The 25,518-nt window shown below is 38.6% G+C and overlaps 4 protein-coding genes and 1 non-coding gene across 7 annotated transcripts; 1 reads left to right on the top strand and 4 right to left on the bottom strand.

Annotated features, from left to right (window-relative positions):
* Positions 1-589: 589 nt before the first annotated feature.
* TRNAA-CGC (transfer RNA alanine (anticodon CGC)) lies at positions 590-662 on the bottom strand. Its single transcript has one exon. It is a non-coding gene; the product is annotated as a tRNA-Ala (tRNA).
* A 5,559-nt stretch (positions 663-6,221) lies between these two features.
* On the top strand, positions 6,222-10,690 carry LOC103974236 (probable mannose-1-phosphate guanylyltransferase 1). Of its 2 annotated transcripts, none has more exons than XM_009389018.3 (5): positions 6,222-6,382; positions 7,934-8,210; positions 9,396-9,458; positions 9,548-9,787; positions 9,855-10,690. In XM_009389018.3, exons 2-5 carry the CDS (start codon positions 8,100-8,102, stop codon positions 10,524-10,526), a joined length of 1,086 nt encoding a protein of 361 aa, XP_009387293.2. In that variant the 5' UTR covers positions 6,222-6,382; positions 7,934-8,099; the 3' UTR covers positions 10,527-10,690. The 2 variants fall into 2 exon arrangements, with proteins under 2 accessions (XP_009387293.2, XP_009387284.2); XM_009389009.3 differs by having other exon boundaries at positions 6,223-6,382; positions 8,052-8,210.
* A 29-nt stretch (positions 10,691-10,719) lies between these two features.
* Positions 10,720-14,508, bottom strand: LOC135606116 (pentatricopeptide repeat-containing protein CRR2, chloroplastic-like). The gene is made up of 2 exons (XM_065096932.1): positions 12,084-14,508; positions 10,720-10,971 (listed from the first exon to the last, which is right to left on the bottom strand). Exon 1 carries the CDS (start codon positions 14,405-14,407, stop codon positions 12,401-12,403), a length of 2,007 nt encoding a protein of 668 aa, XP_064953004.1. The 5' UTR covers positions 14,408-14,508; the 3' UTR covers positions 10,720-10,971; positions 12,084-12,400.
* A 907-nt stretch (positions 14,509-15,415) lies between these two features.
* On the bottom strand, positions 15,416-19,960 carry LOC135606118 (uncharacterized). The gene is made up of 2 exons (XM_065096933.1): positions 18,711-19,960; positions 15,416-16,006 (listed from the first exon to the last, which is right to left on the bottom strand). The coding sequence occupies exons 1-2, from the start codon at positions 19,157-19,159 to the stop codon at positions 15,781-15,783; spliced, it is 675 nt and encodes a 224-aa protein (XP_064953005.1). The 5' UTR covers positions 19,160-19,960; the 3' UTR covers positions 15,416-15,780.
* A 2,929-nt stretch (positions 19,961-22,889) lies between these two features.
* On the bottom strand, positions 22,890-25,518 carry LOC135606119 (18.1 kDa class I heat shock protein-like). Of its 2 annotated transcripts, none has more exons than XM_065096934.1 (2): positions 25,008-25,518; positions 22,890-22,999 (listed from the first exon to the last, which is right to left on the bottom strand). In XM_065096934.1, exons 1-2 carry the CDS (start codon positions 25,504-25,506, stop codon positions 22,905-22,907), a joined length of 594 nt encoding a protein of 197 aa, XP_064953006.1. In that variant the 5' UTR covers positions 25,507-25,518; the 3' UTR covers positions 22,890-22,904. The 2 variants fall into 2 exon arrangements, with proteins under 2 accessions (XP_064953006.1, XP_064953007.1); XM_065096935.1 differs by having other exon boundaries at positions 22,911-23,003; positions 24,993-25,518.

Here is a 25,518-nt window from a genome sequence, read left to right on the forward strand (position 1 = left end):
GATGATGCAGGTAGGTGATTAGCAAACATGTCTGCAGTCTTCATTTCCTTTTCGTTTCCATTTTATCTGTACTGGTCTTTGGCCTTTTCTTCTTCTTGCAATAAATAAGTGATCATTTTTGGAATATTTTAGTCTCAATCATATGATATAACAGTTTTGTTCATGTGGGATGAAGGTTTTGGAAGTGTAGCTGTCATGAAGGGAAATCACTCTTTGCATGCGGAGTATTTTCGACTTAGTTATGGCATTATTTCTTTTCCTTTATCATCCTCAGAAGTTAATGGTTAAACCTTATTATTGTAGATATGATCTAGAAAAGAAGCATAGAATTTCAAATAAATTGTCATATATGAATCATTTTGGGGGACATTGTAGATCATGATCAGTGGTTGAGGAACAATCTTAGAATTAGTTCTTTTGAGTCTACTCAAGCAAGATACATGTTACAATCTTAAGTTTCCTTTGAATCAATAAACTGGAATAGTTTTGTCTATTTAACTATTTGCAAGTTTCTCAAAAGAAATAAAAAAGAAAAACTACATATATATATATATAGTTTAAAGGAACGTACAAACTTACAAAAAGTCAATGGAGGTGCGGGGAATCGAACCCCGTGCCTCCCGCATGCGAAGCGAGCGCTCTACCATATGAGCTACACCCCCATGATGATAATTATTTGAAATAAAAATATATATATATACATACAGCTTCAAATCAGAGAGATTTCTATCTTAACCAATATTTCTTCAAGTACGAGACAAATGTGGAGCCTTCATCATGTAACAAGAAAATTATATTATCAATAGTCTGATTGTTTTTGGCTTTGTTAGTGAAGAACATATCTTGTTAACTCCTAAAAGGCCCCAGCTTAATCTGCATTGTCAGCTACCACCGGCCAACCTAATCTCAGAACTCCTTTTACATCTTGATTTGTAATAAGTAGCATGAAACCTGTCTATTACATGCATTAATCATCATCATCTCCTTTGCTTTCTTTGTCATGGAGTGCTGTTGCAGCTTCACCTGCAGTAGCTTGGCAGCCTCATTTTGCTTGGTTTTGCAGCATATTTCATTTAGTTTTTTCAGTTTTTAAGTCATGCAACCCAAGTAGGATAAGTGGTCATGAAATAGAGTGGAAGATTGCCAAAAACAACCTATTTTCCACAATGACCATGTTTTTGGCTTATGGTCTTGTGAGGTCAGATGTCCAAAGGATGGTGCAACCTCTTTACTAAACCTGCATTATACTCAATAAAAGTGCTAGATGATCTTTGGGACTACTATCTATAGGAAATCTCATTATGTGTGATTGTATATTTTATTTCTGTGAATCATTTATCCCTCTTAAAATTTACTACTTTGTGTTTCATTTTCTTTATCTTCATTCTGTGTGCAATGGTGGCATAGTTCATGTGTTCCTCTTTCTTATTTTTTTTCTTTGTTTGTATATACAAGTTTAAGGTCTAGATTTTAGGGTTAATAAAAAGATGTGTTCCATTATTTAACTAATATGCTAACCAAGGTTCGCAATACCGTACCGTACCGGTATTTCGACCTGGGCTCGGTATCGGTATGGTACGGTATACCGAGCGGTACACCCAGGTGTGCTGAGTACTGTAGCACTGCTACAGTGCTACAGTGCACTCGGACCGGTAAGAGGCGGTCCGCGTACCGACAACCTGTCGGACCGATACGTACCGCCCGTATCGGGCGGTACAGTTCAGTACGGCAGACCTTGATGCTAACATATCATGGAATTTAGATCTTTACAAGACACTTGATGCACAATCACAAACTAGATTTCCATACATGAATATTTTGTTTAGGAACCCCTCCCATCAAGCTGCTGATCAAATTGCTTTTGTCATCACTATGATTGGGACAATAGTAATCACTTTCAAGTGTATTTTTTCTCTTTTGGGTGTTCAAAAATATTGACTAATCAATGAAGTCCTTATCACTATTAACAATCAGAAAGCATCAATGTTCACAATAGACCTATGATGTCAAAAGATTCTTTCCTTATGATCCTCAACCAGACTCCAAACTGATAGATCTGATTTGTTCAATTAAGCTTGTAAGAACATGAGCTAAATTCTAATGCAGATGGCCTCACAAGTTGAAGAATCAATCTTTCTTAGAGGTTGAATTCAGATCTGCATCTTTGTACTGCATTAAGCTTGAGGCCTCACAAATTGCTGTACATGACATTTGAGTCAACCTTGAGGCCAAATCTTGATATGAGGCACAGTATTACTGGGATTACTGACACAATTGATGCTACTGCTCTCACATCAGATACATGGAAAGAAACTGAGTTCATTTGAACTTAAGTATCTTAGACCAATGATTTGGACATATCAAGTGTAGCCTCAAGTATCTTCTTCCCGTCGTGAAAATGATATTATAGTGTGGACATAACGAGCGATGACTCGAGTGATCGATCGTTAATATTTTTGGTTGGCTCATGACTATCAAGTTAATGAATCATTTATCGTATCAGGTCATATTATGATAACTTTCTTACTAATGCTAGTTTGGCTTAGTTACCATGGTCAAATTATTTCTTGTGCAATAGATGAATAAGGGCCCACAAGGAAAAGCCTTTTTTGGGCCCAACAGAAGCCCATCTCCCATGTGAACATTTGTGTCTGCATGTAGCAAATTTGATCAAGTATAGGGCTTATTTGCAGGAAAAAAAAAATTGAATGGCCAAAAAATTAGAAATGTGTTAATAGTTTAAAGATAACTAAGCTGGCTAATTGTGTAAAATGAATCTTGTTATGTTTCTTTCTTTGTTTGAAAAAAAACAGAGAATTTTTCAGAATTTTTTTGTTCCAACTTTATCTCACAGCAATTTTTGGTTATCTAAAGCTCTTGTAATCCGTCGTAAAACTGATACTTAGTGGCTAATGAATCGATATGTGTGAATATATATAAATACTTTTGAAGGTATATAAACTTAAACCTTTAAGGTACATTGATATAATACATTGAAAGAAGCTTTGAAATACCACTGTGAGTGTTTCTATTTTAAAGAATAAATATTCCTGTCTGACTTAAAACAGAATGGCCAATCAAATTCAAAGATGGATAGTGTAATTGATCTGGTCATTTAATTCATTTAAATGTTCAACTAAATTGTAAAGGAGTTACCTTATCATCACACCAAGAAGAACATGAGAAGATGAGGCATGTAGAATGAACATTCCTGGGGAATTAATTAGATTGATATGATGTAAGTCCATTGTGTTCCTAATCTTACAAGCAGGTCAGCATTGGAGAAGCTCAGGAGTGCATCAAAGACAAAAGGACAAAGAGTATGGTGGTGCAATCTGAAGGCAGGACACCGTAAAGTTCTCTGCTGTTCTCGGTTGGCAATGCAGTGGATGTCTGAAAGCCAGAATGCATACATGAAGAAAGGAAGTCTGCATCAATCAGCCTGTATCTGCTAGACTGCATGAATGCCTGATGAGTTTTTACCATGTCTTCTTGCTTACATAATCTGGATGAGTCTATTATCCTTTTGTCTGGTGGCAGCTGCAGATTTGATGTCTGATGATTGCTACTAGAATGAGTCCTTTAGCTGCTGAAGTGTTGTGAAAGAAGTCTGAACGAGCTAATTTACAGAGCATCAAAGTTGCTGTCAGGCTCAACTTTTGTTGCTGTGCAGATTACTACAGATAATATAGATCTTAGGATATGGAGTCTGCCATCTTATTCAGTTTTGCTTGTTCATAGCTGGTGGAGCTTTTTCTACCATTAGTGTCATATCACATACAGAATTGAGGGATGGAGTGTTTTTGTCCTCTATCATTGGTGTTGTAACATATGGGAAAATAAATTGATATCCAATATAATTTCAACACACAGAATTCAGAGGTACCAAATATAATGACTGTTACAGCTTGATCAGCTCAACTATCTCATTGAAGTAAAATATTTTCTATAATCATCCGAGTTTAAAATATTTTTTTAATATTTGGATCGCAATAGTTTCAATACTATAGCGATGGTTTCTTTATATGATAAAAGAGATCTATCTTTTATCATTTCTTTATGTGATAAAAGAGTTTCAATACGAAAATCTCATCGGATATATTTTTATCATTCCTTTTGATTATCATATTATTTTGTCTATCTTTACAGTCCAAGAAATTACATATTGAATCTCTAACATCTCCTTTGAATGACAATCTAAATTTAGAAGAAGAAGAAGAAGAAGAAGAAGAAGAAGAAGAAGATGCAGGATGGCACTTGGTGTGTGTCACACAGGTCCACCCTTCCACATGATAGCCTTGTCAGGCTGCTGTGATCAACAGCAGAATCCTTATTGCCATCTGGTGAAGATGTCCAGCAACAGACCTTGCTATTTTCATGGCTTCTGCTGGTGACAGTCTGCAAGTGAAGCTGTAGATGAATCCCAACGAAGTGTGAATTATTGGGAGAGGGAGGGGAGGGGAGGGGACCTCCTTGCATGTCTCCCCTCATGTCCAAATCTCACACTTCTCTTTCGAGTACTGACAGCAGCGTAAAGAGGAAATAAATAAAGGTATCAGTTATATCGCGCATACAGACGCAGTCTCCGATCAGCCATATGCCCTGTAACCTTCACAGGAACTTCCAAGGCTAAAAGCAAGGAGGGGTGGGGGAAGGAGTTCATATCATGCACCATAGAAAATGTCAGCTACAGGATGCAGAGATTCTTGTGGAAGCCAACAGATTTATGAATCCCATTAGAAGTTCGCCATTGAATCATTGATCAATGTTTCAGGCAAATTCTAGTTTAATACTTGCACTTCAACTAAAAATCCATGCCAATTCTATCAAAAAAATAAAAAAAAAATCTCCAATAATCCTACCAAGGATTATGATTAAATGTTTACATTTTGAACAATAATCGAATTCATATCGTTGATTGATGAGTCATAGTTTTCAGAACCGAATCGATCACTATGTCGATCATACTTTAATTCACATCGATGGGTAAATTTTTTTTTTTTTTTTCTTCTCTCCCCTTTACTTTTTTTTTTTCATTCTTTTTTTATTTAAATGATTGTGAAATGATGGTCATTGTATTAGGTCACTATGATGATAAAAGAGAGAGCGACATGAAAGATGATAGGAATTCTTTTTGATGTGATATTTCTCAAATATCCGCTATTATAATTCAACTTTGCTTCGAAAATAAAAATATTATTATCTTGATTTATTCTAACTCGACTAATTATATATATATTTATATATTTCGATGGAACCAATTCATCCGATATAGTATCAATTATTGTCCTTCCATGATCGATCCAATATCACAAAATATATATATATATATATATATATATATATATATATATATATATATATATATATATATATATATATATATATATATATGAAAAAAGTTTCAAGTAAAATAAAAAATCTTTAAATTTTATGACATCTTCTTCATCCGACAACAGAGGATAATGTCACCAATATCAAGTAGGCCACATCCACTAGCTTTGCCGGTGGCGACCATAGAATTTTCTCTAGTTTGATGGAAGAAAACAAGAAAATAAATGCAATCATTGCCACTACCATCCTTGGGTAGATCTATCTACTGTAATCACATTTTTGTACTATTAGTCATCTAATGAAGAGACCAATTAATGCGATGCCGACACAACTCATCAAATAATTTTGACATACCATATATTAATACTAATAATATATGAGAAGGATCTTAGTATTTTTCTTTTTTAAAGTTATACATATATCCAAAGACAAAATGTGTTATTATTGAAGAGTTTTATTGTGAATAAGATGATTTCATTTATTGAGGTAACATGTATTTACATTGATCTCTCTCCATCGTATGTTCAAATTATATATTTAAATATATAATTAATCTTTAAATTATAGATTGATTGAGGATTAGAGAACGTAGAGTTTGATATCTCGTATTTGTCTATATCATGTTCTTTTATCATGCACTCGTAAAATTGAGTTTCTATCAAGAATATCAATTTTGGATCGATGCAACTGAAATATTCTACGTGCTTTATGAAGAAGTCTAAATTGATATAGTATAATCTTATTTATATCAAGATAATTATATTTAAATTCAAATTCTAATATTGCTGACAGTAGATAGATAGATTGGATCTCTTCTAGGAACCGACCGAAGCAATTATTTACATCAAATCTAGCGGGGCCAATACAGGGGAGACACGCATCTGTGCGTGCCGGTGCCGTTGGCCACCCATGGAAGACGCCATTAAATCTCCTGCTCTCCTCCTTTCTCTCTCCCATCTCTCCCTCTCTCTGAGCTCGCAGGGAGAAAGGATTGGGTTTCGCCGACATTTGTTTCCGTCCTCCGACCGTAATCCAACCATACGACCCGGTAAGATCCCGTAATCTTGACGCTGCATGCAAGCTTTGTCTGCCAGCTCGCCATTTCCTTCTTTGAAGGATACTTACTCTGCAGTCTCTCTTGTCAGATCTTCTGTACTAAGTCTACTTGTGAAGCTCTTTGTATCCCTTGCTTTTTTGGTTTGTTTTTGTTTGTCGTGCATTACTCTTTGTTGTCTTCACCTTCTATGACTGTGATCTACTTACGGACCGGAGGTGGGAGCTGCTTTCAGTCTTTAGTCTCACCCCTCATTTTTACGAGTTCATAAGCTTGATTTGCTCATCGGTAGCTTTTAAGAGGATTTTATGGTCTTTTGCATTCGTAAGTTTGAGTCGATATCAACACAGAAACTCAGATCATGAAGAATTTTTATGCTCGTTGGGATGGATGTTAGCTTGACTGTCTCATTGCTACTTCTAAGGGGATTTATGGTCTGTTTTGTATTCGTATGTTAGTCATTTGCAACAAAAAAGAAACTCAATTCATGAAGAAGTAGGTTTGTTTTATTGTTTTAGGGATCTCAACTTTCTTTGAGGTTTAGGTTTCTTCCCTCGAAATGACAAGTTCATAAGCTCAATTTTCTCACTGGTAGCTTTTAAGTGGATTTTATGGTCTTTTGAATTCATATGTTGAATCATAGCAACAAAGGAACTCAATTCATGAAGAACTAGAAAGAATTCTTTTATAGTACAGAGGATCTTAACTTGCTTGAAGTTTCGGTTTCTTCCCTCTGTGTGACAAGTTCATAAGCGTAATTTTCTCATTTGTGGCCATAAGAGGATCTTATGGTCTTTTGCATTCATATATGTTGAATCAATAACAACAAAGAAACATAATTCATGAAGAAAAAGGATTCTTTTATAGTATTAGGGGATCATAACTTGCTTGAAACTTTGGTTTCTTCCCTCGAGGTTACATGTTCATGAGCTTAATTTTCTCATTTGTAGCCATAAGAGGATGCTATGGTCTTTTAGAACATGCATTGAATCAATAGCTACACAGAAACTGAACTCATGAAGAACAAGGATTCTTTTATAGATTCAGAAATCTCAACTTGAAGTTAAGGTGAAAGTATTTCTAAATGCGCATAATTAACTAATTAGGAGGATAAGTCAAGCTACTAAGCAAAGAGGAAACTGAACCATTACAGTTAAGTTGCCATTTGGTATATAGATCATGGTTAACTATGCTGAAAAAGCAAAAGAAAGGTACTTCACCGGAAATCTACTTCAGTTGCTGCAAAAGTCAAGGTTCTTTGGCTTCTTGCATGGATGAATCCTGCCTGTGCGCGAGCTGGAATCGACTTCCTGCATTACAGCTGAAGCGTCACGACAATTCGCTCCAAAACTGTTGCGAAATTTGCGCTTCCGATGACACCTGCTTTGCCTTTTGTAATGCTTCTCCAACTGCTTCATTGCAGCTTTCAGCTTTCAATTCCTCTAGTGTTATTGCTTTCTTAGCACGACTCCTTTACGCATGCCCTATGTTTAGAATCCAGGAATCCCTGAGGACACAGTTTTACAGTTGTGTCTGCATTTATAGGTATCAAAGTAGAGTTGCTACGGAAAGGAACTTTTATAGCAGCATGCGGCAAACTACTTGGATGGACCGTCTCATCTTTCTTGCTTTACATACCTGATTTCTATAATTTGATGAGCAGGGTAACACAGCAGCCACCACACCGAGGAGGAAGAGAGGAGCAACAGGCATGAAGGCGCTGATTCTTGTTGGAGGATTTGGCACTCGGTTGCGTCCCTTGACGCTCAGTGTCCCCAAGCCACTGGTTGAGTTCGCAAACAAGCCCATGATTCTGCATCAGGTATAATAATCAGAGTTGGAGTTCTCTACATCTCAACAAATGAGTTCCATGATGATGAATTTGGTTCTGCATGCAAGATGGTTGATGATCTGAGCACTGATTTAAGTGTTGCATGTTCTGATTCTGTTTGTTCTGCAGAAGGGAGAAGATGACATGTTCAAAGATCTTGCTCGATTCAATAAATTACAGCTGTAAATAAAAAGATGATGACTTTGTAGAAAGATTAACCTAACCTTGTTCATCAGCTGTAAATTGATTATAATTTAGGAACATCGTAGGGGATAAAAGACACACAGCCTTTACAACAAGAAGCATCTTATTAGTCGGCATAACCTTCTTTTATATCACTTTCAATTCTTTTTAGGTAACATCAACATGTTTATCTTTTGAATAGTTATGATTTGTTAGGTTCAATCAATCACAGCTGTCAACTATTACACTTAATGAGGATGTCAATTGTAGAGAAGCACCTACTTTTCTTCAGCTATAAGCCGGCTAAAATTGAGGAAAGATGGTAATTGTCCTTTCTTTACTGCTAATTGGCTAAAATTGAGGAAAGACCGTGTTCGATTCAATTAGTCAGATCTGTAATTTTGCTTATAGAAAGGTTAATTCTTCTTGATCAGCAGCAACGCATTCTAACTAGACGCATCTCGACTGCCATATCCTTCTTTGTATCACTTTCAAACATCATCATGTCTAGTTCATCTTTTTCTTGTAAGCTATGTGACCGCATGGCATCCGCACACATCAGGGGTCCTGCGTAATCCAATTAATTACATCTGGAAACTTCTACTCTTAGTATATGTGCCAATTGTGTAGGAGCACTAAACTTCTCTTCAGCTACAAATTGACAAACAATTTGATTCCTTCAGAGCTAAAAATTGACAACACTCAAAATATGGAGACCGAATGATTCCAATGGTCTCTTTGCATCACTTCAATTCCATTTTAGTTCACACCAACGTCATGACTTGCCATTACTGATTCAACATATAAACTTTATTCTGCTAGAATTGCTTCTTTCGTAAGAAAATTATGTATTCGATCAATTCTTGAGGATAAGACAATTTGAGGGCATTGAAGATGATAAATCAATGTACTCATACTAGTTCTTGATTGTGTGCAAGTAACACTGACCTCTCCAAGTTGTGCATTGATAAGAATCGTTTCACCTGTCTTCAGATTGAAGCTTTGAAAGAGGTTGGAGTGACAGAAGTTGTTCTTGCCATCAACTATCAGCCTGAGGTAAAACTTCCATCTTTGCTAGCCTCTACAGTGTGCAGTCTTCCTGCCTTGTTCTTCGACCTGTGCCAACATCATCAGTTCCATTGCAGGTGATGCTCAACTTCTTGAAGGAATTCGAGAACAAGCTCGGTATCAAAATCACCTGCTCCCAAGAGACTGAGCCACTGGGAACGGCTGGGCCGCTGGCTTTGGCGAGAGACAAGCTGGTAGATGGCTCCGGCGAGCCCTTCTTCGTCCTCAACAGCGACGTCATCAGCGAGTACCCGTTTGCCGAGCTGATCCAGTTCCACAATGCACATGGTGGAGAAGCCACGATTCTGGTGACCCAGGTATCGAATGATCCGAGCTTCTGCGGCTCCTCTCGTCGATCATCTGAGCTCTTCTTGTTCTCGGCAGGTGAATGAGCCGTCCAAGTACGGCGTCGTGGTCATGGACGAAGAAACTGGAAAGGTTGAAAGGTTCGTGGAGAAGCCTAAGGCCTTCGTCGGCAACAAGATCAATGCGGGCATCTACTTGTTGAACCCCTCGGTCCTGGACCGCATCCAACTCAGGCCCACCTCCATCGAGAAGCAGGTCTTCCCTCAGATCGCTGCAGACCAAAAGCTCTTCGCCATGGTGCTCCCCGGGTTCTGGATGGACATCGGGCAGCCCAAGGACTACATCACGGGCTTACGGCTCTACCTGGATGCCCTGCGGAAGAAGTCCCCCAGCAAGCTGGCCGCCGGCTCGCACGTCGTCGGGAACGTGTTGGTGCACGAGACGGCCGTCGTCGGAGAGGGGTGCTTGATCGGGCCGGACGTGTCGGTCGGACCGGGCTGCGTGGTGGAGGCCGGGGTGAGGCTGTCGAGGTGCACGGTGATGCGGGGCACCCGCATCAAGAAGCACGCGTGCGTCTCCGGCAGCATCATCGGCACGCATTCCACCGTGGGTCAGTGGGCGCGGATCGAGAACATGACCATCCTCGGCGAGGACGTGCACGTCGGCGACGAGATCTACAGCAACGGAGGCGTCGTCCTCCCGCACAAGGAGATCAAATCCAGCATCCTGAAGCCTGAGATCGTGATGTGAGCAGTAGAATCTGTCTCTACAAGTGTAACCAATGGTGTTTGTGTGTTCGACTTTTGTGCTGTGCGTGCGGAACTAAGTTGGCAGATGGACTCTCGTGGTAGAAGTCATCGCAACGGATGTATGTTTTACTCCTTTACATCAAGAAGCTGTTTACATGTGTGTTCTTTTTCCTGACAGATAATTCATCTGCATATCAAGAAATCATTGCAAACATTTTATTGAGGTTTAAACGGCTGATACAAGTCTTAGTAATCTAAGGAAGATGACAGCTTATCTACTTCATAAACCTACTACATCTGGGACATCAAACTGGGCACTGCGCTTGTCATCTGATGCACAGCAAAAGCAAGTTCCATTCCACAAAGTACTAGAGAAGCAAAGTGAAGCTTTGATTCCATCTTCATCACCTTTGATAGCTTCTCAGTCATTCTTTGGACCTCCATGCCTGTGAGAAACAAGGGCAAATATTTCAGAATTCATGGGGACCTAAAACTCATAACTTGGTATAGAAACCGATGGCTCTAACTAATGCAAGAATTCTCTAATATACGCAGTCTCATACGTACATGCTGAAGGATGGTTTTCATGAGTTGATCGTGATCATCCAAATCGTAGAGAAACAATCTTATTATATTAGATGATTTCATATGAAAAAGGGAAAAAAAAAAACACTTAATTGTCACCATATATTGATGTGTTCACCTTTGTAGATTTGTCACATTCCTTTGACATTCTTCTTGGCTAAAATATATTATTAAGTCTTATGAGATAAAGAAATAAATCAAACTTATACAAACCAAAACTAAATATTAAGTTTATGATATTGTAAAGAGACATTTTTTGCCTACAAAAATGATAATAAAAATATTTTCGTAAACATTACTAATCCAAGAACTCAAAACTAATTTGCTGCTTTTCCTCAAGGAAAGAAATACATATCAAACTAGAAAGGAAAGAATTACTGCATCAAAGACAAATATAACTTATATAAAATGAAACAAAACACTGACTTTTCTCAACAATATATTGCTCAGTTTTTGGTTCAGTGGATTATTCTTTAACACAGCACTTGAGAGGTGGAGTTGGTTCTAATGATTGTTTAACATTGTCTTGCTAAAGAGTGGGCTTCAAATCTACTGATCACTCCAAGGTTAATGTTCACGACTATGGCACAAGTTAATTGATGGGAGCAGGACATCGAATTGGATGGTGGAAGAGGAGAAGGTTGAAATGAAACTGATGAGCTTGGCCAAGACAATGAATGAAAAATGGGGGTTTTGGAAGAGGCATGGCTTGGAGACTTTGTTGAGTTTTTGTTAAATGGTCAGTTTAACCATAGGCAAGCAGAGGAGACAGTGGTGGAGATAATAGTTTCTTGATTGAACAAAGAGAGGACACAAACCATGTAGCTCTGTTGTTATTTTCAACTGATTATTGACCTCAATTGGACATCATGCATGCTACATCAGAAGTCACCAATATGCAATTACTAAATTTAAGCAGATTTATTGCACTCTTTGCAATGAAAAAAATAAATTTATGAAGATATATACTCACTGCAAATCTTCCTCATCTGGTTTTGTTTTTTCACTTTTTTCTTTCTCCGCTTGCTTGAGGGATAGAGACTGTTCACTCTTTCTGAACTATTATGTCACAAGGTACAAAGGATTATGTTAACTTCTGATTCCAGACCCCACAATTTTTTTTACCTTTTTCTTGAAATACATGCTTATGATGCCTCCTAACTAGATTAGTGATCGATACACAATGATCATAAACCAAAACCCAGATTCCAGCATTCAGCCCAGTATAGGCTCAAGTCACCAGTGGATGTTGTACTGTGAATTTTCTACTTAGATATTCACCGACTCATATTACCAATAATCTGAACATGAGCAGACACCATCCTTGAAATGATGGAACCGATTCACATCTCTAACGAGAATCTCTCTCTTTGAAAACTTTGAGATAAACTTTGTGACACTATGACAGTCCTCACACAATCTAAGGTTCTTTGTGATCCTAATTACCTCACCATTGCCACTGTTTATGAGCCCAAATGCAACAGCCAATTTTTCACTGTGTCCCAGTAAGATCCTCTCTTTTTCTGCCAGTTCAAGATCATAGAGGACAATTTTGGTGTTTGGAACATACCCATTGTTCTTCATCTCATTCACCAGCTGAACAAGCAAAGCATGTAGCTGCTCAATCTGTGGGTTCATTTCATCGACAGATACAAATGAGTACATCTTCTTCTTCACCTCAATCCAGCTGCAACCAGGCACCTTCTGCAGTTCCTTGGCTTCTAAAAGCTTCTTTACTCTGGTCACCTCTTCCCACATCTTGGCTTCTGCATATATATCTGCTAGGAGCACATAATTCCCTGCATTTACTGGTTCAAGTTCGAAAAGACGGACACATGCTCTCTCTGCAAGCTCCACATTGCAGTGGACCCGACACGCTCCCAGTAGAGAACCCCAGACTGTGGGACCTGGCTCAATTCGCATTCCTTCTATTATCTTTACTGCTTCATCTAGTTGTCCTGCACGACCAAGTAGATCAACCATGCAAGCATAGTGTTCAGAGCGAGGCAAGATGCCATGTTCCCGGGACATTGACTCGAAGAAGCTCTTCCCCTCATCGATGAGTCCAGCATGACTGCAAGCCCCCAGGACACTCACAAATGTAATGGGGCTTGGTGATACTCCAGCACTGATCATATCATGAAAAACTTGGATTGCTTTCTCACCAAATCCATGAATACCATAAGCTGATATTATAGAGTTCCATGTCACAACATCCCTGCGATCACTCATCCTGTCAAAAGTTCGGTGAGCCATCTCAAAACTTCCGCATTTTGAGTACATGGCAATTAAAGCATTTACGACAGACAAAACAGAGTCAAGCGCATTCCTAAGAATGTAAGCATGAAAAACCTTTCCTTGTCCCAATGCAGCCAAACCAGCACAAGCTTGAAGAGCATTCACCATCGTGACAGCATTAGGAACAGTCTCAGGTTCCGTCACCATCATCTCTTTGAAGAGTTCCAGCGCATCGAAGGGCCTCTCATTCTTTGCATAGCAAGAAATCATGGCACTCCACGACACCACATTCCGCTCGATCATCCCGTTGAAGACTCGTTCGGAGTACGTGACAGAACCGAGCTTCGCGTAGCAATCGATAAGAGTGGTGACCACATAGACCCGGGACGCGAACCCATGGCGACAGACGTGGGCGTGGATTTGTTTGACTCTGTGGGGAGCCGCAGATGGGTGAGAGGAGGAGGCGATGCAAGCCTTGAGCACGTAGGAGTAGGTGAAGCTGTCCATGGGCACGCCCATCTCGCGGAAGAGGGAGATGGCCTCCTCGGCCTGGTCGGCTAGCGCGAGGGCCTTCAGGAAGGCGTTCCACACGAAGATGGTCTTCTCCCGCGTTCGGTCGAACACGTAGCGGGCGTTGTTGAGGCGGTCGAGATGGGAGTACATATCGATGAGCTTGGTGGCGAGGAAGGGGTCCTGGTCGAGGCCATGGTCGATTAGGTGGCGGTGGACGGCGGCGGCGTGGGAGGGGGCGTTGTGGCGGCCGCAGGCGAGGATGAGGGCCTCGCAGGTGCGCGTGGAGGGATTGCGCTCGTGCGGGAGGAGCTGCACGGCCTTGGCGAGGTGCCCCTGCGCGCACAGCGACTGGATTAGCCGGTTGTAGTCGCTGCCGGCGCCGGCGCCGGCGCTGGCGAGGGGTTTGAAGCAGGAGAGAGCTCTGAGAGAGAGCAGCGGGGGGGAGTAGGAGGAGGAGGAGAATTGGAAAGGGCGACGGCGGGGAGGGAGAGAGAGCTGTTGGAGGAGAGGGTGGGAAGCCAACATCGGAGCAGGCGAGCTGCGCATGCAGCGGTGCAAGGTGGGGGAATCCCGGTCTACGCGGGAGCACAGGAACGGGGACGCGCGGCTCCGATTACGAGCCACATCCACTACGAGCGTACGCTGCGCTTGCTGAAGGCGGCCGCTTCCCTTTGGCCCCACCGAGGACAGGGAATCCGCTAACCAATAGAATGATGGCACGTGGATGCATAAAGTTAAAAAAAAAAAAGAAAGCAGTCCAAAATATAACGACAAACACACTCTATATAGAAAAAAAATTAAATATTGGATGAATAAATGACCACATTCTAAACTATTTTTGAAATGAATTGATCTAATTAAATATCATTTACCAAAAATTAATATATACCAACATGCTAATTGAGATGCAAAGATGTCTCACCAATTCTTTATGGAAACACTGCTTGGTTGGTAATGGAACATTGCGGATGTCAGTCCGCTAGATTCCGGATCCAAACATGATCCATTTATGAACACAAAACCAAGGAATCATACCCACTATTGTGGGCTAAGTTCAAATTGGATATCCAATAATGTTAATGAGGTATTTGGTCCCATTCACATTCTTGTCTTAATCATTCCCTAAATAAGATTGTTCATATATTAAATTTTGTACACATTTCATTCCCCTCCTCCTATATCTCAGTGTACACATTTTTATTGAACAATAATTACCATCTTCTCTACTTCTGTTGCAATTATATTGTTCATATGTTATGGTTTGATCCATAACACTAATATTTCTCCTTCAAAAAATAAAAATACATCTCAGCCATTATTACCCCACTAAATACCAAATCCTATTTTTGAATCAGCCCATTAGTGAAACAAACAGCGATTATATAATATAATTATTTGTCTAAATAGCAAATCCCACTGCATAGCTTGTCATGCTTCATCCATCCAAAGGTCTCTGACCTAATAATGTGGTTTTCTGCAGTGCATGGTTGTTTATATGATACATCATACAACTGAAACACTCGATATCAAATAATAAACATGGCTTCCAAGAGATCATACAAGCCGAAGCAAGAACATTTCTTCTCAAGGGGAGAAACAGAGTCTATAATATCAGTAGAACTGTAAACAAAGAAATTTACACAAGGTTACACAGATAACAGGCTCACAAAAGGTTGATTTGTCTAACAAGATGGTGCAATTTAGTGTGTTTTACATTCATATCAGACTCATACTTGATGTGACTTTTTGCTCTATCACTTTCTTTATGCAGAGCAAAACTTGAGACTCTGAACAATATTAGCTTCTGTTGAGATGCGATGTAGTTCCTTTCGCAGAGCTTCTTTCAGAGGTTTTGTGGTGTTGCTAATGCAGTGTGAGCGGCAAGAGAGACAATCTTTTGTCTGTAAAACATTTCATGTTCAGCCAGGAACGTTGAAGTGGAAGAGCCAGGAGACAACAAAGGCAAGCACCAGACATGCAAGCAGGAACTTAAGAAATCGGTGCCCCTGCCAAAAGCTCCGAGCTTCAGATGGTGGAGCAGGAGGCGGTGCTGCAGAAGTATTAGCCTCATTCCGTTGCTCTGAGGGTTCGTTCTCGCTCACACCAACCACGTTGGATGCAGTTGAACAACAAATCTCACAGATCCTAGAATAAGAAATACATACAAAAAAGTTTTAGGAGTCAAAATCAAAGACGAGATAAATGAGACACACCATATGAGTGGCTAATAAGCTGAGAGGATCTGATCGAAGATTGTCCATGTGATAGAAATGCTGAATCACAATGTCATACAAATATGATAAAGTGATGAAGGGGGGCTCTGGCACTAGCTTAGGACCTAAGGCGAAGTAAAGTCTGACAATATGTTCCATTCACAAACTTTATGCTTCTGCTTAGACTCTGACAACATATTCTAAGGTGACAAGGCATTGACAAATTTTTTGTTTGCACACTCATACTTAAATTGACAAATTCTAAGTTACAAAAGGTGCAGGAATTTAAACCAGTCAAGTGAGAAATATATCCTTAACATGGTATCACTGATAATATTGCCTGCATCCCTAGTAGACCAAATGGGTTAGATGTTTAAACCCTAATTCATAGAGGCACTGTCAGATCAGTTAAAATCGCAAGATCGAACTGGAATGTCAGAATTTAAGATGGAGAAAAGGCCATCATCCTTGCAGATGCAGATCAATTCTTTCTTATGGAAGTGCCTAATACTCATGATAATTGATTTCTAACTTTCTACTACTGTTAATTTATGTTCTATAACCGCATTAGTTTAGTATTTTGATACTAAGATAAAAACATACATACATAAAATTTCTCCAATCTAATTAGAGAAAAAAATTATTTTTGTAAGTATCAGTGAGAACACTACTGTCCTCAAAAGTAATTGACATGACCATATATATGATTGTTATGTGCTGCCACATATACACGTGCAAGCTGATATGCTGCACTGCATTTTGGATTTGCAGTCCCCCTGCATAATTTGCCCAAATGTTGTCAACTGACCAAATATTATGCAGTTTTGGGTGTATACAAATGCAGCAGGCACAATGGATCAACTAAAAGTCTGGATCATCCATGGAATGTGATGGTGATAAAAGGATGTTTTATCCTGAAAAATACCCTAAGGCCTCTTCCAGAAACTTGAAATCGGAGCATGCCAACCAGCACTTGTGGTTTAGGTACTTGCTAGATAGGAACAAGAAAATAAGGTTTTATCATCCTTCATTCTTTGTTCTCCTTTCCCTTTACATCCTGGCTCAACTTAATCTCCTTTGCTACCTTATCCAGTGCCCTCACACTAGTCATATATTACCACAACTCCAATGCTTTATGTCACTGTTGGCCACTCTCTTTCTAATTGTTGATTCAACAGTCACTCTCTTTGTTAAATCTGATCTAAAAGTTGTTCGGTGGTGGAGAATGGTTAATATGTCTTAGTAATTGTATGCCTCTGCCTATAATTTTCATTCAACATATGACAAACAAATTATTGCATTTTCTCCTTATAGCTAGTTTTTCAAATTTATTATTTAATCCTAGCTTTTTAAACTACCCTCTCACATTATGCTAAAGTTTGTTGAATAACTAGATCAAGAAATTAAACCTTAGCATTTCCGCTTGTTGCTGGATTTACTTTAATCATTTTCTAAGTGACTAAGATTCATACATACTTTTTCAATTCAAGATATTATTGTATCATTTAAGACACAAACTAACTTCATATGGTTTATGTTAGCGCATCACATAAAATAAGAATTTTTGTACGTGTACCACAGATGTTCTTTGTATAACTGCCCAGCTCTATGAATTGGAAGCAGTCTAATTCATTTTCTTATTTGATTTTTTAGAAAATATCCAAGATCAGATTAATACCCTACCAATATGTAAAGAAATAGAAGATGGGAGGATAAGAGTCATGTGTTAATGAAGCATTTCTGATTTCATATAACACCACACCAGAAAAATGATAACAACAGCATAAGCCAATATTACTTGAGCTTTCCTTAAAAAGAACTAATAAGGTGATGGTACCTTAGTAGCTACAACTAGTAAAGGTAAAAGATCATGAAAAAGTTTGACAGGATACACCCAATAGAAAGAAAAATAAGAGGAAAAATCCAAAGAAGTTTTAGATATGCTAATAAAAATACATACACTCCAAGAAAATTTCAATAACTTGAATTCATCAGCAGTCACAGTGCAACCAAACTGTGACAGTAACCAAGGTGAGAGAACAATTTGAATGATGTGAATTACATGATATTAACAAGAGATAGAACAACTACTTATACAGATAGATTGTGGTGACCAACATGTCATTTGTGATAAGAAAATTTTAATATACCACACTTCTCCTAAATCTAAGTTGAGAAGATTGTGGTGACCAACATGTCATCTGTGATAAGAAAATACCACACTTCTCCTAAATCTAAGTTTAGAGAAGAAGACAAGGGGAATACCTAAACACCATGGAGACAGATCAAAAAGGAATCCTAGAGTTTTTTCTCCCCGATATTCACTCGTCCTTATCAGTTTATTAATTCAGAAATGAACTTTTCACCATGATTTTGAGCTTCCTACCTTACCACTGAAATATTCTATCACTTGATATATTGTTTTGGTTCTTCTATCTAAACCAATTTTTTCTCTTTCCTTTCATTAATAAAGAACATGTGCAATTTCCACATACATCAAATGCGGAATTGTAATTGATGTTCAACAAATATGGCACCATAATTCAACCAAGCAAAGACCATCCATTTCCTAAAGAACTGCATGACCTAAGAAGCAACTAAAAATTGCAGAAAGAATATGCCAAGGTAAAGCTTACTTGTTTCCTTTGATTTTAAACCATGTCTCAGCACACTGCTTGTGGGCAGCAGCTAAATCATCCTTGCAAGAACAACCTAATACAATGGGGGCTCCGGACTCTGGAGCCGCCTTCTCCAAGCTGAGATGACAAATCCTGCAATCTCGCTCAATCTTATCTATATCGATCTTCACCTCCGAAGCACCAGTCTCCGGATCATCATCAAGTGAGGACTCTGAGAGACAGGATTTTCTACAGGGCTCTGGAAATCCATCGATCTCACGGTCGGATGCACCAGAGACACTGCAGTCATTGTAAGTCGAACCAGCAAAGTTATAGCCATAGGGCGAATGCCAAGAATGTTCTTCGGCATCTGAGAAGCTGAGGCTATCTTCATCACTCTGGTTTAAATGAGAGTGGTGTGGTCCTTCTTCCATGTCCCCAGAGGATTTCTCACCCTTTTTAGCCATTTATCAAGGAGTTTAAGAACAGAACTTACAGTATGGCATGAAATGCCCCAAAAGTGTTGGTGTCTTTGGGTAAGCTGAATCAAAGGCAAGTAATTTCGACAAACACTTGACGCAAAACCTACTTGATGGTGTTTCTACATGTCGATCAAGTCCATTCATCAAGAAGCAAGAAGTCCAACAAGAATAAGAACAAGGCCCTTAGTCAAATATCAAGGAACAAAAATCCCAGAGGCAGAATCTAAAGATCATCCAAAAATTGAATCTTTCTACCAAAGACAACTCCAGTATGACACTAAAGTTCAACCAAAAAAATGTCCCAGGAAAAGGTCTGATCCAAGAGACTAGGCATAACTGCACCCAGAATTACATTAGACAAGCTTTTGTACCACAAAATTGGCCAAAAACCAGCACCATAGTTGGATTCATGCAATGCATCAAGAGATGGGGAGTGAAGGAAAGCAGCACTGGAGATGGAATTCTGTTGGCTTCCATCCTATGACAAAGAAGCAAAGTGCAGAAATGCTCCACAAACGAAGTAATTATTAAAAACAAAAACCAATCCACAGTGACCACATTAAGATCTTTCAGAGGTTTCTGCCTCTGTAGACTGAAGGAAAAGATAAGGGGGTACAGCAGATGGTGCAGCAGAGAAGGTTGAACTCTCTCTGATTGTAGGAACCAGAAAAATTAAACAAGAGGCATGGGAAAAGGTAGAGACCCAAAGAAATGCACAGGCTTTGGCATCTTGTTGACAGTGGTGGGGTCATTAAAAAAATGAAAGCAGAGAGAGAGAGAGAGAGAGAGAGAGAGAGAGAGAGATCAGGTTTAAACAAATAGTAAAGGTTTGCTTGCCCATAATCATAAACCCTTAGCAAGTGAAGTGTGGGAGTCAAAAGAAAGATCTCACAGTTATATGCACTTCTGTTTAATTATCACAAGTGTTCCTAGCTAATCGCATCCCTTCTCTATGAACAGTGACTCAGAGAGCAAAACTGCACTCTGATGCAAAATTTGGCTCCAAGTAAGCTCCCTAATTAAATCATTTTAGCATATGTATACTAGCATTGAGGTATTTTTATGTATTCATCATCTGAAATTACATAATGATATAGAAGAATAAATTATGAGCTATTTGGTTGAGATATACTAGGAATAAGAATAATATTTACCAAGAACAGGTATGATTGCAAGGGGATCCAATGTTGGCGCAGTGGGATCAGCAGCCACTAAAATATGAGGAAATAACAACGGTTCTTTTACAAGCATAACTATTAAAATGAGATATCTATCCAATCAAATTATACGTCACTGAATCATAAATTGAATCGATAAATCGAATGATCGGAGTCATACATTTAATTTTTTTTTAAATAAATAAAATATTATTATGTTAAAAGTATGAAAAATATGGATAATGTTATAAAAAAATTATTGTGATAAGTGACAAATGATGATAGAGACCGAAAACGAGAGATTAAAGATTAGTGAATATTACAAATATTTTTTCCAACCTTATAATAAAAAGACCTAGATATTCTTGTGAAAAATATAATATCTTTGATAATAAATAAAAAAATTAAGAACACGTGAATCTTTTTAAGATTAAGAAAATCTAACTAGTGAATTGAATCGAACCACCCATTGACATTCTAGAAAAGATTATAGCTTTTTATGATTTCATCTCACATAACAAAAAGGAGCATTACGATAATGCCAAGGAAGAATAATCAAATCATCTTTTTTCATACCTTATCATGCGTTCAAGCCACGCGTACCTTCCCATGGAAGCAATCGTTTCTTCCATCACACTATTGCACTCTTTGTTGTTTTCCCTGCAGTGCAGATTATAATGATCGATAACATCAAATGTAATCATGCATTTACTTCTTTTAACAATATATCTTATAAAAACTATTTCTTATCAAATATTTTCCTATACATAAAACGCAGAATTAACCTCCATCATGGCCACAGATGCTTTGAAATTCCACACGAATTTGATGGGTCATTTGGATCCACAAGAGACAATGATGCGTGGCATTAATGCGCCCAGAAACTTAAAGATATTCCCACCCTTTGCCCGTTGTGACCCACTTGAGTTTGTGCAGTGATGAAATCGGCCAAGCCTGGCTATTTGTTGTTCCACATGTTCACGCCCCTTTAGATATTCCACATCTTCCACCGCTGATTCCACCACAACGAAGGACCATATCTGAGATTTAGTATCACCTCAGATATAGACACAACCTGATGGGTACCTGCACACTTCATTCATTCTCAAAAACATCAGTCCATTCATGTACTCCAGAAACGATTCTTATTTTCAATTAATTAAAACTCGATACGACAATACGTGAAGTCTAATCAATGTTATATCGATGTCATCCAACGATATACCATAGCTTCTGGATATAAGGAGGAGCTTGAGACATCTGTTTATTAATTATGAGATATCTTATATTAATATAATGCCTAGAGAGAGTATCACCTTATTAAACCTGACGATCACAAAACTAAGACTATATAAAACAGTTTCTTCAGGTATATCTTTATTTTGAATGTATTGAAGTAAACTTGAGTTCCTAAGCTAATATTTTTTATGCACAATAACTTGATCATCAAAGGGGTCTCACTTTTACACTCCTAATGTAATCTTTTGAAGTAAGAAATAAGACACATATGCTTTCAGCCCATAAACTGATATTTTTTTATCCTTAGACTGAAATAGGATACAGAATATGAATATTTTCTACATACAAAATAAAATTCTCTCTAGCTAATCATTTTTTCTACTCTTCAATAGGTGATAATACTCAGAAAATGAACAAAATCTAATTAATTTTATCATGATCAAAATTTACTGTATCAGAAATAATTCTTTCCCTGTTGTTGCTATACAAAAAATACAAGTGTGATTCCAAATATTATTTATCACAAAAATATCATTATATTTTTGTATTGATGTATGATCTAAAATTTTGCATCAATGTAAAAGTTCGGTATGTCCACGATTAATCATGTAGAATAATATATCAAAATAGAATAAATAATTTCGAATGATACCATCCGGTACAGACGATACGTACTAGTCTGATGATATACCGGTACGTAGACCGCGTGTTATAGTGCTACAGTATTACACTGTAGCAGTGCTATAGTAGAGAAAAAGAAATATTTAAAATTAGGTATATCGTTCGGTACGTCCTGATGTATTGCTCGATATACTTTGATGTACCGTTCAATACATGGTATCGTATCGTATCGAGTCAATCTTGAAATATCGGTACGGTACGATATTGCATACCTTAAGAACGACTATAATAAATGTAAAGCAATCAACGGATAAGCATTAAATTAAAGCTTGGATCTGTAAAGGAAAGGCAACACCTTGTTAGGCGACAAAACAAGCACATGATCGAGTTGTTTGTTCTCTGCCGCACTAGTCCAGTTCCTTGAAACATAGCCTGCTTATAGGACCCGGTGGCAATCATAAACATCTTCACTTTGGGAGACATGTGAAACTGGGAGTTGTTGAGCAAGAGCAGGGTACCTTTTTCTTTTAAAGGATGGTTTATTTTTCTTTTCTTTTCTTCAGATGATGTAACTGCGTCGGTGGCATTAAAACAGGAGGAAGCATCAGTGATGATATTATTTCAGAATGAAAGACTCGTAGATGATTTATAACAGCAGCTCACCAAGGCCTCTCCATGTAATTGAATAAGTCCATATACAAGGTTTCGTAAAATTAGGTGTGCGATGGTGAGTTGCTTCTTTTTCTTAAAGCTGGAAGACATGAGACCGATCTTGCCAGTGTCCCATCTTCGGGGCTGTCCGTCGATTCTGCCTAATACTTGCAATTAGTTTCATGATAAAATACATGTCCAGAGAGAAATTACTAAAACAATAAAAACACAAATATTTTTATCAAGCAAATATTTATGAGCCAGATGAAGACTCAAAATGACTAAGAATAATCTAATATTGCTAAGTATTGAAAGAGTTTACTGATTGTTGAAGAAAAAATATCATTCACATCTTTGTTAACACAACGTAGTCCTGAACCATATGTACAGAGTCATTTAAAGTGAAAAATACTTACTCTCGAGTTGTTATCTGCATAAAGATCGAAATAGGTAGAAGCCTCCCGAGTTGATCGCTCCGATACTCAAGTTTATACCAAGGTCTATTTTTCTAATTCTTAGTTCTCTATATCTTTATCCGAAGTTGAGTACGTATTTTTATACGTGATATTAAGGAGATAAGAATATCCCATAAAGATTTCACAGGGAAGGCGATTTGTAACTAGTCCAAGTTTCCTATGGACTCCAAAGAATATTTCTATGAATATTTCACAGAGGAAACAATTCATAATCATCTCGAGCTACCATGAATGTTCTTAGCTCGAGACGATTATTAACTACCTCGCATGCGAAATATTTATAGGAATATTTTTTAGAGTCTAGAGGGCAACTCGAATTGATTAAAAACTACCTCCCTTATGTAATTTTTATGAAATATTTTATCTCCTAAGGTCAGGTATAAAAATATATCCTGAACTTCAGATAAGGATATATATAACTTAGAACTAGAAAAGTAGGCCTTGGTACTAACTTAAGTATTTGGAGGCTTCTTCTTACACCAGTCTTTATTCAAAGACATTAACGATATTTTTCCACACCAATATATATTGAACTTGATCCACAACTTAATAGGTTTAATTTTTGGGTTGATATATATTAACGTTGATCGATTTAACTTAAACTCATAATTAATTTTAAGATTTTAATATGGTATCTCTTAAAAAAATAAAACATAACAAATAGAATTGACTGTTGTTTCTCTTTCCCTTACGAACAAAAGGGAAGATGAATGGACACAAAAGGGTGATGATTGAGCCTTAAGTAGTTCCATTCATCGATCTTAAAATCTCAACGTAGTATAGGAAACAAGGTATTAAGCGACTAGGAAAAAAAAACACGAAAACATACAGCAATAAGCTTAAAGAAAAATCCTAAAGAAAATAAAATCTGGAAATATACTGTTTCGAAAGTATGAGAAGAGAAATGACCTACTAGGGTTACTAAATTATTGGGACAAAATGCGAGAAATTATTTGCACATGTAACAATCATGTTGAAATTTGCACATTAATGGGAACAAATTGTAAACGACAAACAAATCATAAACATGATAATAATTATTTTAGTAAGCATTCCTTTTATGAAGCAGCAATTTATGTCATGACGTTCTTCAACCAAGCTAAAATCTAACAGAACGATTCATTCTGCAAGGTCTCTTTTAAAAGATATTCACGTAAATGCCTGACATTTAGATCAAGGACAGCACCATCCGTTCTTCGGTGAATTCAGGTTCATGTAACCTCTACACTGGCAGGAAAAATAACAAACAGATGCAGAGCATCGAAGAAATATGTTTTCCAAGCGAAGCTAATGGAGAAACTCAAACACAGTATTGCACAAACGAGGATGCCGTGAACAGTCATAGGCACCTCGATACTGAACCCGAGAATGTGCAGCGGGATGGGGAACAGTTTACAGAGGCCATGAAACAACGGCATCTCTCTCTTTTCATTAACTTTCCGTAGTTACAGATTTAGAAAACGACAGCAAACACCATGCAAAACATCAAGCATAAGCAGGGTTCTGATAAAAGCATCGCTACGCAAACCCGACATCAACATTGTGAACCTAATCAAGCGTTCATACTAAGCTTATTTACGATTATTAGAAACTAGTAAACTGAAAGAAGCTAGACTCAGATCTGATGATTAACACCACCAAAGCATCATCTACTCCAAGTTTGTGCATAGTCACCAGGAACGCTCTAACCAGAGATGTCGATGGACTTGACGTGGGGCTTGTTGACATCCTCCTTGGGCACGGTGACGGTGAGCACGCCGTCCGCCATGGCTGCCCTCGCCTGCTCCGCCTTGGCGTTCTCCGGCAGCAGGAACCGCCGCAGGAAGCAGCCACCGGTTCGCTCCACGCGGTGCCAGGTACCGGTCTTATCCTCCTCCTCGTCCCTCTTCTTACCGCTGATCTGTAGGATACGGCCGCCCTCCACGTCCACCTTCACCTCCTCCTTCTTCAGCCCCGGGAGGTCGGCTATGAAGACGTGCGCCTCCGGTGTCTCCTTCCAGTCGACGAGGGTGGAGATGAGCGCCGAGGCTTCGCTCAGGAGAGCGGACGGGGGTCGGGGGACGGGGAGGAGAGAGGAGGAACCGAAGGGGACGCCGTCGAGGAGATGCCACACGTCGACGGAGATGGGGCCGAAGGCGTTGCTTCGCGGAGGGTTCAATCCGGAACCGGGGGAAACGAGCGACGCCATTGGATCGGTGGA

The sequence above is a fragment of the Musa acuminata genome, chromosome BXJ2-2 (assembly GCF_036884655.1).
Source record: "Musa acuminata AAA Group cultivar baxijiao chromosome BXJ2-2, Cavendish_Baxijiao_AAA, whole genome shotgun sequence".
Taxonomy (NCBI): domain Eukaryota; kingdom Viridiplantae; phylum Streptophyta; class Magnoliopsida; order Zingiberales; family Musaceae; genus Musa; species Musa acuminata.